General features: G+C 34.9%; 1 protein-coding gene across 5 annotated transcripts in view; it reads left to right on the top strand.

Annotated features, from left to right (window-relative positions):
- The window catches only part of RPS6KC1 (ribosomal protein S6 kinase C1), a 208,398-nt gene that overhangs the window by 133,357 nt on the left and 58,641 nt on the right, over nucleotides 1-16,400 (top strand). For all 5 annotated transcript variants that reach the window (XM_031937352.1, XM_031937354.1, XM_031937353.1 and 2 more), the window contains one exon: nucleotides 2,507-2,639. In XM_031937352.1, the coding sequence (XP_031793212.1) occupies nucleotides 2,507-2,639 (133 nt within the window). The remainder of the gene's footprint in view (nucleotides 1-2,506; nucleotides 2,640-16,400) is intronic.

A 16,400-nucleotide genomic window follows, 5' to 3' on the forward strand; every position in this document is an offset into this window, starting at 1 on the left:
ATGCAATGAAACAGGAATAGTACAGAGGCCTTGTTTCTCCTTGTGTGAGACAACACGCAACTTATGGTTGCATAAATGGTTTTAATTTGCCATAGCCTACTATTGAATCATCTTGCCATTGCTCACTTGTGAATGGGACTGACTGGGTGAAGTTTTCTCAGGTCTGAGTCTCAGTCACGTGATACCTATTCCCAGAGATCTTTAAAGCCTTGGGCCCCAGGTTGCAGGAAGTTACATGATCTCAAGGCCTAGAGGTCTCTAAAGTCAGTGACAGGTAGTTACAGGAAGTGATATGACCCACAAGAAGCAGAAAACATTGGGGACCATTGGTCAGTGATGGTTATTTTCTTTTGGTCTGTCCAATGAAAAGGCTTGGGTCTTTTGCTATTTAACCAGCTACTACATCCTGCCGAGCAGGTCCAGGGCCACATGTTAGGAGCTGGGATGCCTCCCAGGTGTGCTGGCCTTCTCCCTACAGGGACTGAATGAATGTTTTCTCTTTGTACCTGAAGATGTCTCTAATTAGTTAATTTGGAGAAGGAGGTCTAACACCTTTCCACATACTTGAATCTTTTTTTTTATTTTTATTTTTTTAGCCCAACTACTATTTACTTGTTCTTCCTCTATTTTATACTTTCACATTAGAATTTTTGAACCCAAACATAAAATTTACATTTAATGCTAATGTAATTCATCTTGTTAGCTTTGCTCTAGCTTGTAGATTGGTTTTAGGGTTGAGTTGCAGAATCAAAGTTAAATGATACTTGTGCAATACTATATTTAATTAATAGAACACAGTACATAGTTTTAATTCATTTTCCTTTCCTGATTTCCTTTCATGGAAAGAGTTATACAGGATTTGTAAAGGATAAGGCCTAGGATTGAGATTGGGATTAGATTTGTGAATATATTTGTGGAGAGATCTTCTACATGAGAAAATTCTCCCTACTAATGCAAGGAAATTTAGCTTCTTTGAAGTCTTTGGTACTTTGAAGAGTTAAATGGTTTGGCTAGTAAGTATGTAGACAGTATATGTCAGAAGCACTATTAAACCCACGTCTTCCTGGCTTTGAAATTGCTTCTCTTATTGATGAGAATCATACAAAATTTAATTTGTGATCACGATTATAATTCTTAAGGGCCCACATATGCTGTGCTTTAAGTTGTTCCTATAATAAATTATATATAGAAACATAATGGAATATTTGGACAGATATGAAAAATTATAAGAAATATAGGAAGATATTTGAATTGATGTAGAAAGCAAAGAAACAATATGTACATTGACTACAATCATGAATTAAAAGATAATAATAAATTAATGCCATATACTCAGAAAAGGAGCTAAAAGAAGAACAAAGATAATGTGGTTAAAAATGTTACAATCATAACCTTTGAAGGTGGGGTTAACAGTTGGTAGAAAATTGAAGTTTACAGACTAGCAGGAATTTAGAATCACTTAAAAAAATTTTGTATACTCCTTTTTCATTTTCTTTGTATATATGTGTGTATAAATATATTTATATGTGTATGAGTATGAGCACATTTTATTGCCAATGAAAGCTAAAATAAAATTTATATATTTTCAAAATCTTTCCTGTAGTTATTTGGGAGCTTGTTATCTATAGCTCTGACCCTCAGTTCCTTTTTTTTTTTTTTTTTTTTGATGCCAACACTGTAAATTCAATTTTTATTATATTTTTACCTGAATTTATAACCAAAGGCAGGTTAAGAAAACCTTCCATTTGTAATTTAGAAGTGGTATTTGAAATGAATTGTGACAATACATCTCTAAAAATATATTTCATTTAAACATTTCCATTGCATCTAGAAATTGAATAGATTAACTTTTTATTTCCTTTTCCAGCTACTTTCCATTTGGCTTATCAGTATAGCAGGTCATACTGACAAATACTGAAACATTTATTTTTGGAGGGGGGGGGAGAAACATGATTTGCTTATTGCTGAAGGTTTCTCAAGCAGTTTTTATTCAGGATGTGACCTCCTGAAAATCGACACACCTTCTTCTTTAGAAAACACTTAATTGTTCCCTTGAAGGATCCTCATTGATTCTGGAAATAATAGAATTTGAAATTCACCAGCTTGGTCTGGGAGTGCTTCTTTTGTCTCTAGAATTTGGATTGGTGTAACAATGCCTTTTGTTTTAAATATACATATATAAGTATACATAAAATAAAATTTAAGAAGAGGTCATGGGGAAATAACTCAGAGTGTCATCCTGATGACTTAGTTTGAGAGAGACTCTAATAAAAACACTGACCCACGTAATTGATTTTAATGGCAGCTTTGTGCCATCTTCTGTTCTCTGGATTCATGCCAGATGCCATCAGCAGAGCCTCCAGGGACCGAGGGGCATAGAGCAGCAGATGAGTGGTTTCTCTGAAGCCTAGAGTAACTCGGATAGATTAGTTTGGTTGATAAACACAGAGCACAGCAGGCTCGAAAGGCAGCTGAGGGTACAACTGACCTTTTTGTTCTCTGTCAGGGTCTAAGGAAAAGCAGTGACTACAGCAGGAGCAGAAAGACCATCATCCCCCGCTGTGTGCCCAACATGGTGTGTCTGCACAAGTACATCATCTCTGAGGAGTCTGTATTTCTGGTTCTGCAGCATGCAGAAGGTTGGTCTCTGGTTTAAATTGTTTGCACAGTAAAGAATATCAACTTTTTAGCTTTCTATTCACGCTAATATGAATGTCCCCCTCACATTGATCTTACCTACCAGTTGTGTTGTAGTTTTTCTTGTGGCACAGAAATAGAAGAGATCTTGCCTTTCTGTGAGGGAAGTTATTAAAAAGGGATGAAAAACCCAGAAGAACAGAGCATCTTGTTCATACTATAGTAATGGTCTTTTTTAAAAAAAGTACTTTACTCCTTAACTTTTCACAGAAACAAATAGAGCCAAAGAAAACCATTAAGTAAATATTAAGAGAACCAGTTTTTATTTTTGACATTTTATTATGTTCTCTCATCTCTGCCAAGAAGACTTATTAATGTTAGGTGGCTAAAATGAAAAGCGTCCCCCAAAGAAATAATTAATTACCTCCTATTTTAAAAGGCAAGGATATTTGCCTAACACTTGACATTACCGAGTTATTTTAATCTGGATTTTTATTAATACAGCCAGTGGCGTCACATATGGGTTCAAAGCAGAAGCACATTGTTTTGCCTTCTAACTATTTACGAAATTTCAGCTTTTAGTAGAGGGAACAGGTGGCAAGTAAAAAAAAAAATTATGTTTTGATTTTTTTTTTTTTTTTGCCCTTTAACACTATAGTATAAGTAATTATTCTGTTTTTTTTTTTTGGGGGGGGGGTAAATGAATATGGAAAAAAATTTAAATTCAGCTAGTAAATATTTATTCTTGAGATGTTTTCTTAAAATAGCCAAAGGATACCCTAATAGTTTCTAATCTTGTGTGGCGATTTTTTTCCTTATTTACCTTATTGGGAATAAAAAGTTTTTTGGCTTTTCTAATAGGTATAACATTTTAAATGAGATACATTTTTTTTTTCAATGATGGATTAATGCTGCAATGAGATTTCTTGTGATAACCAATGTAAGATTTTTGATAGGGGTAATAAACTATTAATATTGTTTATTATGAAGTGTAACACAGGATAACTACAGATGGAGGAAAGACCTCCATATGCAGTATTAATAGTAAATTCAGAAGGGGCTCCATGGTCTCTTAGGTATTAAGAGAGTTAATTGCGTGTGTGAATTGGATAACTAATTCACCTTTGTTCAGACATTATAGACAGCTTTTATCTGAGAATACCAGTGCATTACAGTCATTATTGAATTAGAGGTCATGTCATCTGATAGCAAAATACAGCCACCTCTGGTGTGGAACAAAATAACTTGCATAATGGTAATCCATAATAATTTAGAACAAGGTCACCAAGATGAATGTAATTATAGTCAATCTTCCATTACCTATTTGTGGATTATTCACTTTGTGGATTATCTGTGGAAAATACATACAAACACACCCACACCCACACCCACACACATACACACATACACATATATTTATGTATCTGTGTATATATGTGTGTATATGGATATATATGTTTTACTAATACATTTTGTTTTTTATATTCGTTCATTTATAATATATTCCCATACCCTCTTAAACCCTTTCTTGTAACTAACTAAAATAGGCAAAAATCTGACTGATGCTGTTACTCTATCTGATTGTACATGCAACTTTGTGGACCTACATGCCACCAGGGAAATGTGTTCTATCATTTTTTTCCTTTGAACAAAGATTGGTTATTAGAATTAATCTGAGTTTGGTTACCATTTTATTGCTATTTTAATTTACATCACTGAAATTATTGTGTATATTGTTCTATGGGCTCTAATTTCTTTGCCATGCTTCACTTCATACAAATCTTTCTAAGTTTCTCTGAATTCCCTATATACATTATTGCACATGATACAATAATATAGTATTACAGTTTGTTCAGTCCTCAATTGATGGGCTTCCATGTAGTTTGAAGTTTTTTGCTATCTGTGGCAAATATCTACTCCTGGTTTCTTTTGGACACACTCGTAACCTATTCTGCCTCCATCCCACCCCCATCCCAGCTTTTCTCCTATTATTGAATAACTTTTAAAGCTTCCATTTTATGGAAGGGCCTAGGCTGGCCTGCCTTAATTACCTTTTGGTCCTGATTTTCTCTAGCCCTAAAAATCCATGTTATCTTTCTCCATTAGAATGGAAAACTTTAAATTGTGTTTTTCTCTCTGCTTCTTTTTATCTAGAATACTGTTCTTTCCCCATTTTGTGCCTGCCTTCCTTCCTTCCTTCCCCCCCTCCTTCCTTCCTTCCTTCCTTCCTTCTTTCCCTCCCCCCTCCTTCCCTCCCCCCTCCTTCCCTCCCCCCTCCTTCCCTCCCCCTCTCCTTCCTTCCTTCCTTCCTTCCTTCCTTCCTTCCTTCCTTCCTTCCTCCCTCCCTCCCTCCCTCTCTCCCTCCCTCCCTTCCTTCCCCTCCCTCCCTTCCTTCCTTCCTTCCTTTCCTTCTTTTCCTTCTTTCTTCCTTCCTTTCCCTCCCTCCCTTCCCCCTTCCTTCCTTCCTTCCTTCCTTCCTTCCTTCCTTGCCCTCCCTCACTTCCTTTCCCTCCCTCTCTTCCTCCCTTCCTTCCTTCCTTTCTTCCTTCCTTCCTTTCTTCCTTCCTTCCTTCCTTTCTTCCTTCCCCTCCCTCCCTCTCTCCCTCCTCTCTTCTCTCCTTTCCCTCCCTCCCTCCCTTTCTTCTTTTCTCCCTTCCTTACTTTAGATGTATCCTCTCTTCCAGTTTAGATGTATCCACTTTTGAAGTATGTGTGCGCAGAGTTTACTGATTTCAAGAAATACAGGTTGATTTTTATTAATTTATTTATAAAAACAATTAGAAAAACATATAATGTATTTGGTACCCAAATAGAAATGACTTTGAGATTAATATTATTTTGGATTATCTTTATCATTCTTCTTTTCCATTCATGTAAATTAAAAAAAAATTAATTCTTATGTGCCCAAGTTTGGAAACTGGACTATGCTTTGTTTCTCCCAGGATTCCCTATACTCTTTCATCCCTGGATTCATTGCTCACCCTGTTTCACCTGCCTAGAATATCTTCTGATATTGCTTCACCTTTTGAATTCTTATATCTTTTAAAATTTCCTTTTTATTATCATGAAGTTGACAAATGTCAGCAAATACTATTTTAAAGAGAAAAGAGAACTGCATATTAAATCATATCTTTATTTCTTCCATGAAACCTTTTTTGATCCTACTAATTGTTAATGATCTTTCTCTTTGGATCTCACCTAATACTTTATTTCTCATCACCCTGTCTATTATTGTGTTATGAAATATCTTATGTTATCTGTATCTACTTTTGTGCATTATCTTCTCACGAGAATATAAATTCTATTAGGGAAAACTAGCTAAACATTGTCTTTCTTGATGCCTTACATAGGCCTTTGTATACACAAGGCACTTAATAGTTTACTGATCTTGATAATAACAACTCACCTTTAAATAGTGTTTTAAGGCTTACAAAATCAGTTTCTTGTAGTACTTTTGTGACCTTGGTAATGTCCATGTTTGAATTGTAAATCTCTGAAGTACCTCGTATCTATTCATTTATATTCAAAGATGGTATCATAATGTAATGATATCATGTTGGTGAAAAGATTAATATGATAACAATAGCTAGCATTTGTATAGCAAGTCTAAGATTTGCAAAACACTTTACAAATATCTTCTCATTTTATTCTCACAATAACTCTTGAGAGTTAGGTACTATTATTAATCCCCATGTTAGAGATGAGGAAACATCTTATGTGACTTGTCCAGGTCACACAATTAAGTTTCTGAGACCATATTTGAACTCAGATCTTTCTGACTCCAAGTCCATTGCTCTAACCATTTTACAACTTATAGGATTTATATTTTAAGATAATATTTTATTAGCATTATTTTACATCAAGTCCTCTTGTTTCAATATTTTATTCTGAACTTAAACACAAAAAAGCCACTTTCATATAAACAGCAGAACCCAAAAAGATTTTATATGAAGCTATGAATCTCTATTTTGAAAATCTCTTCTGTGAATTTTTGGAAACATTTCAATTGCGCTTCCCTTTTTTGGCTTTCCTATCACTGTTTATCCCCGCCTTCCAGTAGTTCTCATCCCTTCACACACACACACACACACACACACACACCTCTCTTGGTCTGTCCCCTTCCCATCCCAAGGTAGAAAAAACATTGTAATACATGAGTATAATTTAATTAAGCAAATGTATACAAAAATGTATGTCTCATTCTGCTCGAGCCCCATTACTTCTCTGTTATGAACTGAGTGACCTGCTTCATCCTAGATCCTCTAGAGACATTGTTGGTCATTGCAATGATCAGAATTCTTACATATTTCAAAATTATATATTTTTAAATTACTCAAAATTATTTCTCAAATATAGTTTTATAAATTGTCTGCTGATTTTGCCTTATCACATTCGGCATAACTTTGTGTTACCTAAGATTTTTTGAAATAATCTTATTTGTCATTTTTTACAATGTAATAAAATTCTATTAAAATCATATATCACATTTATGTTCCAAAATTCACCCAATTCAACATTCACCCAAAGCAAAACCTTATGTTCCAAAATTTTCTCCCTCCTTTCCCCCAGCCCCCCTTCTCCTAGACAGCAAGTAATCCAGTATAGGTTAAACATGTGCAATTCTTCTAAACATATTTCCACATCTGTCATGCTGCAGGAAAAAAATCAGCTCAAAAGGGGGAAAAAAGAGAAATTTTTAAAAATCAAGTAAACAAACAACAACAAAGGTGAAAATACTATTCTGTGAGCCACATTCAAGCTCCATAAGCTTTTTCTGTATGCAGGTGGCTCTTTCTATCACAAGTCTCTTGGAAATTGCCTTGAATCACCTCATTGAAAAAAGTCAAATTCGTCACAGTTGATCATCACATAATCTTGCTGTGTATGATGTTCTTGCTGTGTACACTTCACTTAGCATCAGTTCATGTAAGTCTTTCCAGGCTTTTCTGAAATCAGGCTGCTCATTATTTTTTAAGAACAATAATATTCTGTTCATATACTATAACTCATTCAGCAATTCCCCAATTGATGGGGCATCCCCTCAGTTTCTAGTTTCTTGCCACTACAAAAAGGGCTGCTACAAACATTTTTGCACATGTGGGTCCTTTTCCCTCTTTCATGATCTCTTCGGGATACAAGCCCAGTAGAGACATTACTAGATCAAAGGGTATGCACAGTTTGATAGCCCTTTGGGCATAGTTCCAAATTGGGAGCCATTCATTTTTGCTGCCTCAGGACAAATAGCCTTGGCAAGCTTTCTGTGTCTCTTGCCCATTTCTTCTACTAGTAGGTTGTAATCTTTTTGGATTATTCCTATATGATAGTTTCAATGATTGCTTCTTTTTCTGTTGTCTATAGCTTCTGGCTGTTTTAAAAAAATATATTTTGGGGTAGAAGAAAACATTTTATGGTTTATTATTGAGTTTCTTCATCATCATTTGGTATGGTGAGAATTTCAGGTTTTTTCTGAGTAGATATTTGGGGTCTGGGTTTTTTGCCTGCCATTCAAGCATTTGTCTTGTCTAGCTATATGTTATGCTTAAAAATGTATATTATTTCTCTTTTGAGAATTTACATTTATTCATAGTTGTCTCATATTTAGGTTCAAAGAATCACAGAATTTAAGACATATAAGAGCCCTCGAAGATCACTTCATACAATCCATACTTGAAGAATCCCTTCTACAGAATCTTTTAACTGGGGTTACCTAGCTATTACTTGAGGACCTATTCCATCCTGAATAACCAATTCCATATTTGAATATACCTAACTGCTAAGAAATATTTCTATCAAACTAAGTTTGCCTCTTTTACCTTTAACCCATTGTGTTCCATTATGCCTTTTGCAATCAAATAGAACATATCTATCTTTCTTCCACTTGAAACCCATTCAAATTCTTTAAGACAGTTTTCATAGCAACCCTGAATCTACTCTTTTCAAGGCTAAATACCCTAAGTTTTTGAAGTATTCCTCCTGTGGCTTCTTGTCTCCAGGATTCTCATTATCCTGCTTTTCTGTATTCTAGCTTGCCTTTCCTAAACATGATATTAGAAATGACCTGATCGGAGCAACGTACAGCTGAACTATTTTGTTCCTTGTTCTGAAAAATGTGCCATTTTTATTGCACACTGAAATGTTATTATACAATTTGCTCATAGATCATTCATATAGAGTTGTAAGAGGATATCTAGTTCAACCCTGTCATATTAGAAGTGAGGAATTGAAGCCCAGAGAGGTTTTGACTTATCCACAAAGGTAAAAAAGCAGCATAGTTGGCATTTGAATACTGGCCCTGGGGCTCTAAATCATATGTGTTAATCACCTATGTTTGTAATCCACAAAATCTCCTACTTGGTCTTCGTACCAGTTGTACATTAACAATGCTTCCTTTGTCTTGTAGTTGTGAATTTGATTTTTGAAATTCTGTATAGGACTTTATATTTATTATGTTAAATTTTCTCATAATTTATTTGACGCATCATTCTAGCCTGTGGAATCTTCCTGGATCTAAGTTCTGTCTGGATCTAAGTTCTGTCATCTGCCATGTTAGTCATCTCCTCAAAGTTTTGTATCATCTGCAGATTAAAAACAAACCACATTTTATTGGTGCCTATTCTCTATGTCACAATCATAAGCTTTTATCCAAATCTTTCCTTTTGAAAAGGAAAACAGTGCTAGAAATATGATGAATATACTTAATCTTACATAGAATATTCTGTCCTATATTTTACATGAAATATGTAATATGTCATGTAATATGCCATAAAGGTTAAGGTAAGTTTCATTATTAGTTTTTGGTTCTGCTTTATTGAATCAGTTTATATAAATCTTCCTATGTTTTTCTGAATTATTCATATAAGTAATTTCTTACTGTGAAAGTCAAATACATAGTTTTTTCATGTTCTCTAAATCAATCAGCATCTACTTCATTTTAAATTCTTTGTTGTCACAAAGTGTTCTGTTATAAATATTTGGCAATATTTCAGTTCTTTGTTCTTGTCATTGACTTCCTTAGGATGTATGTATATTAACAGATTATCTGCAGAATTTACATTGGCACTTCTAGATTCTCCCTTTGCCACCATTACTTTTCAGTTCCTCAGTTTAATCATTTCCCATGATCTTTTCCTTCCCTCTACTTTTATGTTCATAAATTCTGAAGTTCCCTCATTTTTTCACAATCTTTCCTTTTTTTACTCTTTCCTTTGCTTTGTAACTCCTAAGCATGTTCTTCATCATCCATTCCCTCTACCCTTTAGTTCTTTTCCAGGCTATTGCTCTTTCAATGGCTGCTTCTTCTTTTTCTTATCTTAGCTCCTTGATGAGCCTGTTCAACTCTACACTATCTTCTGTATTTTCTTCCTTACCTTCTTATTCTTTTGCTGACCATGTCTTGCCAAGGTCCCTCTTAAATCACTTTTATCATCAAGCTGCCTTTGTTCAAGTGCTGCTGGAAAAAATCATCAACTATGATGCTTGGCTCTGCTAAAAATTTGTGTTACATAATTTCAATTGGACCTTCCCTAATTGATTCACTATCCCACTTACCATATTTGCTTTTCCAAATGTTTTTATTGCTCCTCAAATCTTATAGCACCTCCCCATTCTACCCTTTCATTTGAGAACTTTGCCTTATAATTTACTGAAAAAATTGAAGCTTACTAGAGCTCCCTTTTCTTTTTGCCTGCTCATCTATTTCCCTCATTTATTTCCCCCCACTGTCTTCTCTGATCTTTTTCTTTCTCATGAAGGGGTGGTTCTGCTTTTTGCCAAGAAAAAACGTTTTCTGTGCACCTTTGATCTGATTTTAGCCTATCTTCTTCAGCATGTTGCCCTGCTATCATTCCTACTTTTTCACTGATTTTCATTCTTTCCCTGACTGCTGCCTGCTTATGTGCCGCCTGTAAACATGGCCATGTTCTTGGTTGTCACTTGATTTGTCTGTACCCATTAGCTGCTGTCTTATGTCTTTGCTCCCCTTTGTTGATAAACTTTTTGACAAAGCTCTCTACACTCATACCATTACTTCTCTCCTCTCTCTTTTAAAGTCTCTGCAAACTGGCTTCTGATTTTATTCAATGAAACTGTTTTTTCCAGAGTTGCCAATGATCTATTAATTGCCAGATGTAATGGGTGTTTTTTTTTGCTCAGTCTTCAACTACTCCTCAGTTTCCTTTGCTCTTCATCCAAGTTGTACCAGCTAGCCACGGTGTCTCTGAAGACTGTCCTGTTCTACATTATTTTACTTGATGTTCTCATCAGCTCCCATAGATTCCCTTCTCTCCTCTGGCATGATTACTGCTTGGTTCAGATCCTCCTACTTCACTCCTGGATTGTTTCAATAACCTGTTTGTTTCAAGTCTCTTTGCACACTAGTCTGTCCTTATCCCACTTGCTTAAGTGTTCTTCCCAGTGTGAGTCTGATCATGTCCTTCTACTCAAAAAACTTTACTTTCAATTTCCTCCAGAATCAAACTCTGGCTTTTAAAGCCTATTACAACCTGATTCCTTGCTACCTCCCCAATTCTCTTTCACTTTACAATTTTTCATGAATTCTACCATCCAGGGACACTAGCCTGCTTGCTATTTCCCTATATTTCATCTTCTTACGTGGCTTTTTGCTTTCTATCCCCCTTGATGAAGGAGAGCATTCCACAGTGTCCTCTTTTCATCTCTGCCTCCTGGCTTCCTGTAAGTCTCAACACCAATCTTTCTGCAAGAGTCTCTTTCTGGACCCCCTCAGTGTTAGTGCCTTCCTTTTGAGATTGTCTCCATTTTATCTTGTATATATGTTGTTGTTACATAGTTGCTTGCATATTATCTCCATGTGAGAATGTGACTTACTTGAAGTAGGGACTATTTTTTATTTTTTATCCCTGATGCTTAGCACAGTGCCTGATATACAGTAAAAGGATTTCTGGGCCACTCCAATGGAAACTATTCTCCAAACTGGCATTGTCTCATCAATAGCTATTCTTTTAGTCCCATAATTCAGCCAATTCCAAATCCACCTACTTGTATTGTTATTGATTTCATAGCTCTCTCATTCATAAGAACAGTGTGATAAATTTTGTCAAATGTTTTTTACTATATAAGTATAACTTGTTTATGTCTTCCCCTGGTCTACAGTTTAGTTATCTTTTCCTGAAAAGATATTGAGAATATTCTGACATGATTTGTTTTTGATGAAACTCTGCTGTCTTTCCGTGATCATTATTTTCTTTTTAAATACTGTATGTCATTTCCTTTACAACATATTCTAGAATTCTATCAAGAATAAAAAAAAAAAATCACTATGCTTTGTAGATTCAATTTGTTTTTTGAAAAAATTGGGACAAAATTTTTCTCCTTTCAGTCTGGAGTATTTCTCCTATTCTCTACTCTTCCACGTCATGAATAGCAGCTTAAAAAACACTTCTTCCAGTTCTTTTAGTACTCTAGTATATAGTTTATCCAGGCCTGGTGACTTCAAATTCACTGAGGGAAGCAAGGTATTGCTGGTCCATATCCTTTATATCTCTTAAATTTTCACTTCCTGTTAATCAGTGTTGGACTTCAGTTTCAAGAGATTTCAAAAGTAAAATAGGAGTTGAGAGGTTTCATCCTTTTACTGTCTTTTGTTATTTCCATTCACCTCTTGTCATTTTTTCATTTAAAACTATATAAAGTGATATTCTTTCCAGTGAAAATTTTCTCCTTTTATATTAGTATGGTAGTATGAAATAATTGAATCTTAGATTCAGGAATTCTTCCTTGATTTGAATCCTAACTTTGATTCTTAGTGGTGTGATCATGAGCAAGATAGTTATCCTTTAGGAACCTCTGATTCATCATCTATAAAATGTAAATTAATAATATTTGTACTACCCATCTTACTACACCTTTGTGGCAAGGTAAATTGAGGTACAGGGCTCTGAGCAAAATCAGTTAATCAACACTGATTCATAAACTGTTAACAAAGCAGATTAGACTGGCAATCTCAGTAAAGCCAGTGACCTAAATGAGAAGGTGGGGACACTTTTATTGACACAACAAAGAAGAGGTTTTGGGAGATATTATGATTGATTATACCAAGAAAGGTGGGCTGACATTCAGGTGAGGCTAATCATGCCCCTCTCTGACAATGAAAGAATGCTAATTGTTTTATGAGACCCATATGCATTTTGTAATTTTTGCTAGAGGATCAAAACTACCAGTCTAGCTGTCTCCTTGGAAGAGATTAAAAACTCCCTTAATTTCACAAGGACAGGCTAGGACAGATGGCGTATCTTTTGGGGATGATGCCAAGTTAATTTGTGAGGCCCAAAGAAAACAAACAGCTATCCTGGAAGTATTCTAGGAGCTACCAGTATAAGAGATAACCATTTTGTTTTTAAATTATAACTTTATTTTACCTTATTTATTTAATATTTTCCCCATTACATTCAAAACAAAAAAAAATTTACATTTACTTTAAAAAATTTTTGAGTTTTAGGTTCTCTCCTTTATTTCTACCCACAATTAAGAAACTACTTGTGAAGTTATGCAAAAATATTTCCATAAAAGTCAAGTTGTGAGGGAAAAAATCATGGATCTCCCACCCTAATGAAAAATAAAACCTTCAAGAAAAATTAAGTTAAAAAAAAAAGAGAAAGAGAGAATGCTTCAGTCTGTATTCAGACACTATCAGTTCCTTCTCTGGGTATGGACAGGATTTTTCATCACAAGTCTTTCAGAGTAGTAGTGGATGATTGTACTATTGAAAATAGCAAAGCTATTCATAGCTGGTCATCCCAGAACATCACTATTATTTTGTATATAGTACATTTTGCTTCATTTGAGTTCATGGAGGACTTCTAGGTTTGTTTGTTTTCCCGAGAGAATCCTTCTCATCTACAATAATATTTCATCATAAACACAGACCACAGTTTATTGAGCATTCCCTAACTGATTGCATCCCCTTAATTTTCAATTATTTTGTCCTGAAAAGAGAATTGCTATGAATATTTTTTTGTACATAAGTCATTTTCCTTTCTCTCTCCCCCCAAATCTTTTTGGTATTCATGCCCAGTAGTGCAGTTGTTAGGTCAAAGGATATGCATGAATTTATAACCCTTTGGGTACAGATCATATCTTTTGATCATTTATCAGTTGGGGGATAGCTCTTTTTTTTTTTTTTTTTTTTAATAAATTTAACTCAGTTCCCTCTATGTTTGAGAAATGAGGCCTTATCAGAGAAACTTGCTTTGAAATTCTTTTTACAATTACTATTGCTAACTGTATTTCCCTCCATTTATTCTCTTTCATTTTACCCCATCCCTCCTCAAATGTTTTGCTACTTAGCACTCACTCCCCAAATATGCCTTCTCTCTTATTATCATCCTCCCCGCTTCCCATATTCCATTCCCCTACTATTTTCCTGTAGAGTAAGATAGATTTCTATACCCCTATTGAGTATGTATGTAATTTCCTCTTTGAGACAATTCTCTCAAGATTAAGGTTCACTCTCTCACCTTCTCTTCCCTCTCTTCCCTCTCTTCCGCTCCACAGCAAAAGTTTTTTTTTTTTTTTTTTTTTTTTTTTTTTTTTTTCCTTTATAATGCATTCTAGAATTTGTTTTTGCCTCTTTTTTTTTTTTTTATGGCAGATAATTTGCACCATTGTACTTCTCCCTTTCTCCCAGTACATTCCCCGCTCACCCCTTAATTTCATCATTTTTTGAAAAGATATTATCCCTTCATAGTCAACTCACACCTGTGCCCTCTAACTGCTATAATAATAAGTTTTAATGAGTTATAAATATCATCCTTCCATGTAGGAATGTAAACAGATAAACCTTATTAAATCCTTTGTGATATCACTTTCCTAATTATATCCTTATTCTCTCTAGAGTCCTATATTTGAAAATCAAATTTTCCATTTATCTCTGGTCTTTTCATCACAAATGTTTGGAAATTCTTTATTTCATTGAATGACCACCTTTTCCTATGAAGGCTTATATTCAATTTGCTGGGTAGGTGATTCTTAGTTATAATCGTAGCTCCATTGCTCTATGGAATATTGTATTCTAATTCCTTTAATGTAGAAGCTGCTAAATCTTGTGTTATTCTGACTGTGGCTCCATTGTACTTGAATTGTTTCTTTCTGGATGCTTACAGTATTTTCTCCTTAACCTGGGAGTTTCGGATTTGGCTATAATCTTCCTGGGAGTTTTCATTTTGGGATCTCTTTCAGAAGGTGATCGGTGCATTATTGCAATTTCTATTTTACTTCTAGTTCTAGAGTATCAGGATAGTTTTCCTTAATAATTTCTTGAAAGATGATAGATATCCAGACTCCCTTTTTGATCATGACTTTAAGATAGACCAATAATTTAAAATTTTTTTTTTCTATTTTTCATTTTTTTGGTTTTGCTTTATTGTATCTGATTTCTCATAAAGTCATTAGCTTCCATTTGCTCAATTCTATTTTTAATTAAAGCTTTTTAATTTCAAAACATGTGCATAGCGTTCAACATTCACCCTTGCAAAATCTTGTGTTCCATATTTTTCCCTTTCCTTTCCCCCATTTCCTCTCCTAGAAGACAAGTAATCCAATATATGTTAAACATGTGCAATTCCTCTTTACATATTTCCACAATTATCATGCTGCACAAGAAAAATCAGATCAAAAAGGACAAAAAAATGAGAAAGAAAACAAAATATAAGCAAACAACAAAAAGAGTGAAAATACTATATTGTGATCCATGTTCAGTCCCCACAGTCCTATCTCTGGGTGCAGATGACACTCTCCTTCATAAGATCATTAGAACTGGCCTGAATCACCTCTATTTTGAAAAGAGCCACATCCATCAGAATTGATCTTCATATAATCCTCCTATTATCATGTACAATGTTCTCCTGGTCCTAATTCACTTCACTCAGCATCAGTTCATGCAAGTCTCTCCAGGCTTCTCTGAAATCATCCTGTTGGATGTTTTTTGTAGAACAATAATATCCCATAGCATTTATATACCATAACTTGTTCAGCCATTCTCCAATTGATGGGCATCCATTCAGTTTCCAGTTTCTTGTCACTACAAACAGGGCTGCCACAAACATTTTTGCACATGTGACTCCTTTCCCTCCTTTATGATCTCTTTGACATACAGGCCCAGTAGAGACCCTGCTGGATTAAAGGAGATGCACAGTTTCAGTTCTGTTTTTTAAGTATTTATTTTCCTGAGCTTTTGTACCTCCTTTTGCAATTGGCCGGGTTTGCTTTTTAAAACATTCTTCTCCTCCTTAGCTTTTTGCATTTCCTTTTTGTATCACTCTCAGTTCTTTTTCTAATTTTTCCTTTTTCCTTTCCGTTTCTTAATTTGTTCTTTTACTTGATTATCAGAATCCCTTTTAAGCTCTTCCATGGCCTGAGCCCAATTCTTATTTTTCTTGGTGACCTTAGATGTAGGAGCTTTGACTTTTTTTTTTTGGTCATCTTCTAGGTATGTGTTTTGATTTTCCTTGTCCCCATAATAACTTTAAATGATAAGAAACTTTTTTTTTTGTTGTTTGATCATTTCCCTAGCCTTTTAACTCTTTGTTAAAGTAGGGCTCTGTTTCCAGGTTGAAGGGATACATTGTCCCAAGCTTCAGGGTTTTATGCAAATGTTTTCAGAGTTCCTTCCTTCCTGATCCTAAGCACTCTTTTTTGCCTTGGACTTGTCCCCTGCACTGTAGCTGTAAGATCTAGTGTCCTAAAACAACAGAATGTTGTTTGGTTGTTGCTCTGGCCCCAGGAATGGG

Source organism: Sarcophilus harrisii, chromosome 4 (assembly GCF_902635505.1).
Source record: "Sarcophilus harrisii chromosome 4, mSarHar1.11, whole genome shotgun sequence".
In the NCBI taxonomy this organism is placed as follows: Eukaryota; Metazoa; Chordata; class Mammalia; order Dasyuromorphia; family Dasyuridae; genus Sarcophilus; species Sarcophilus harrisii.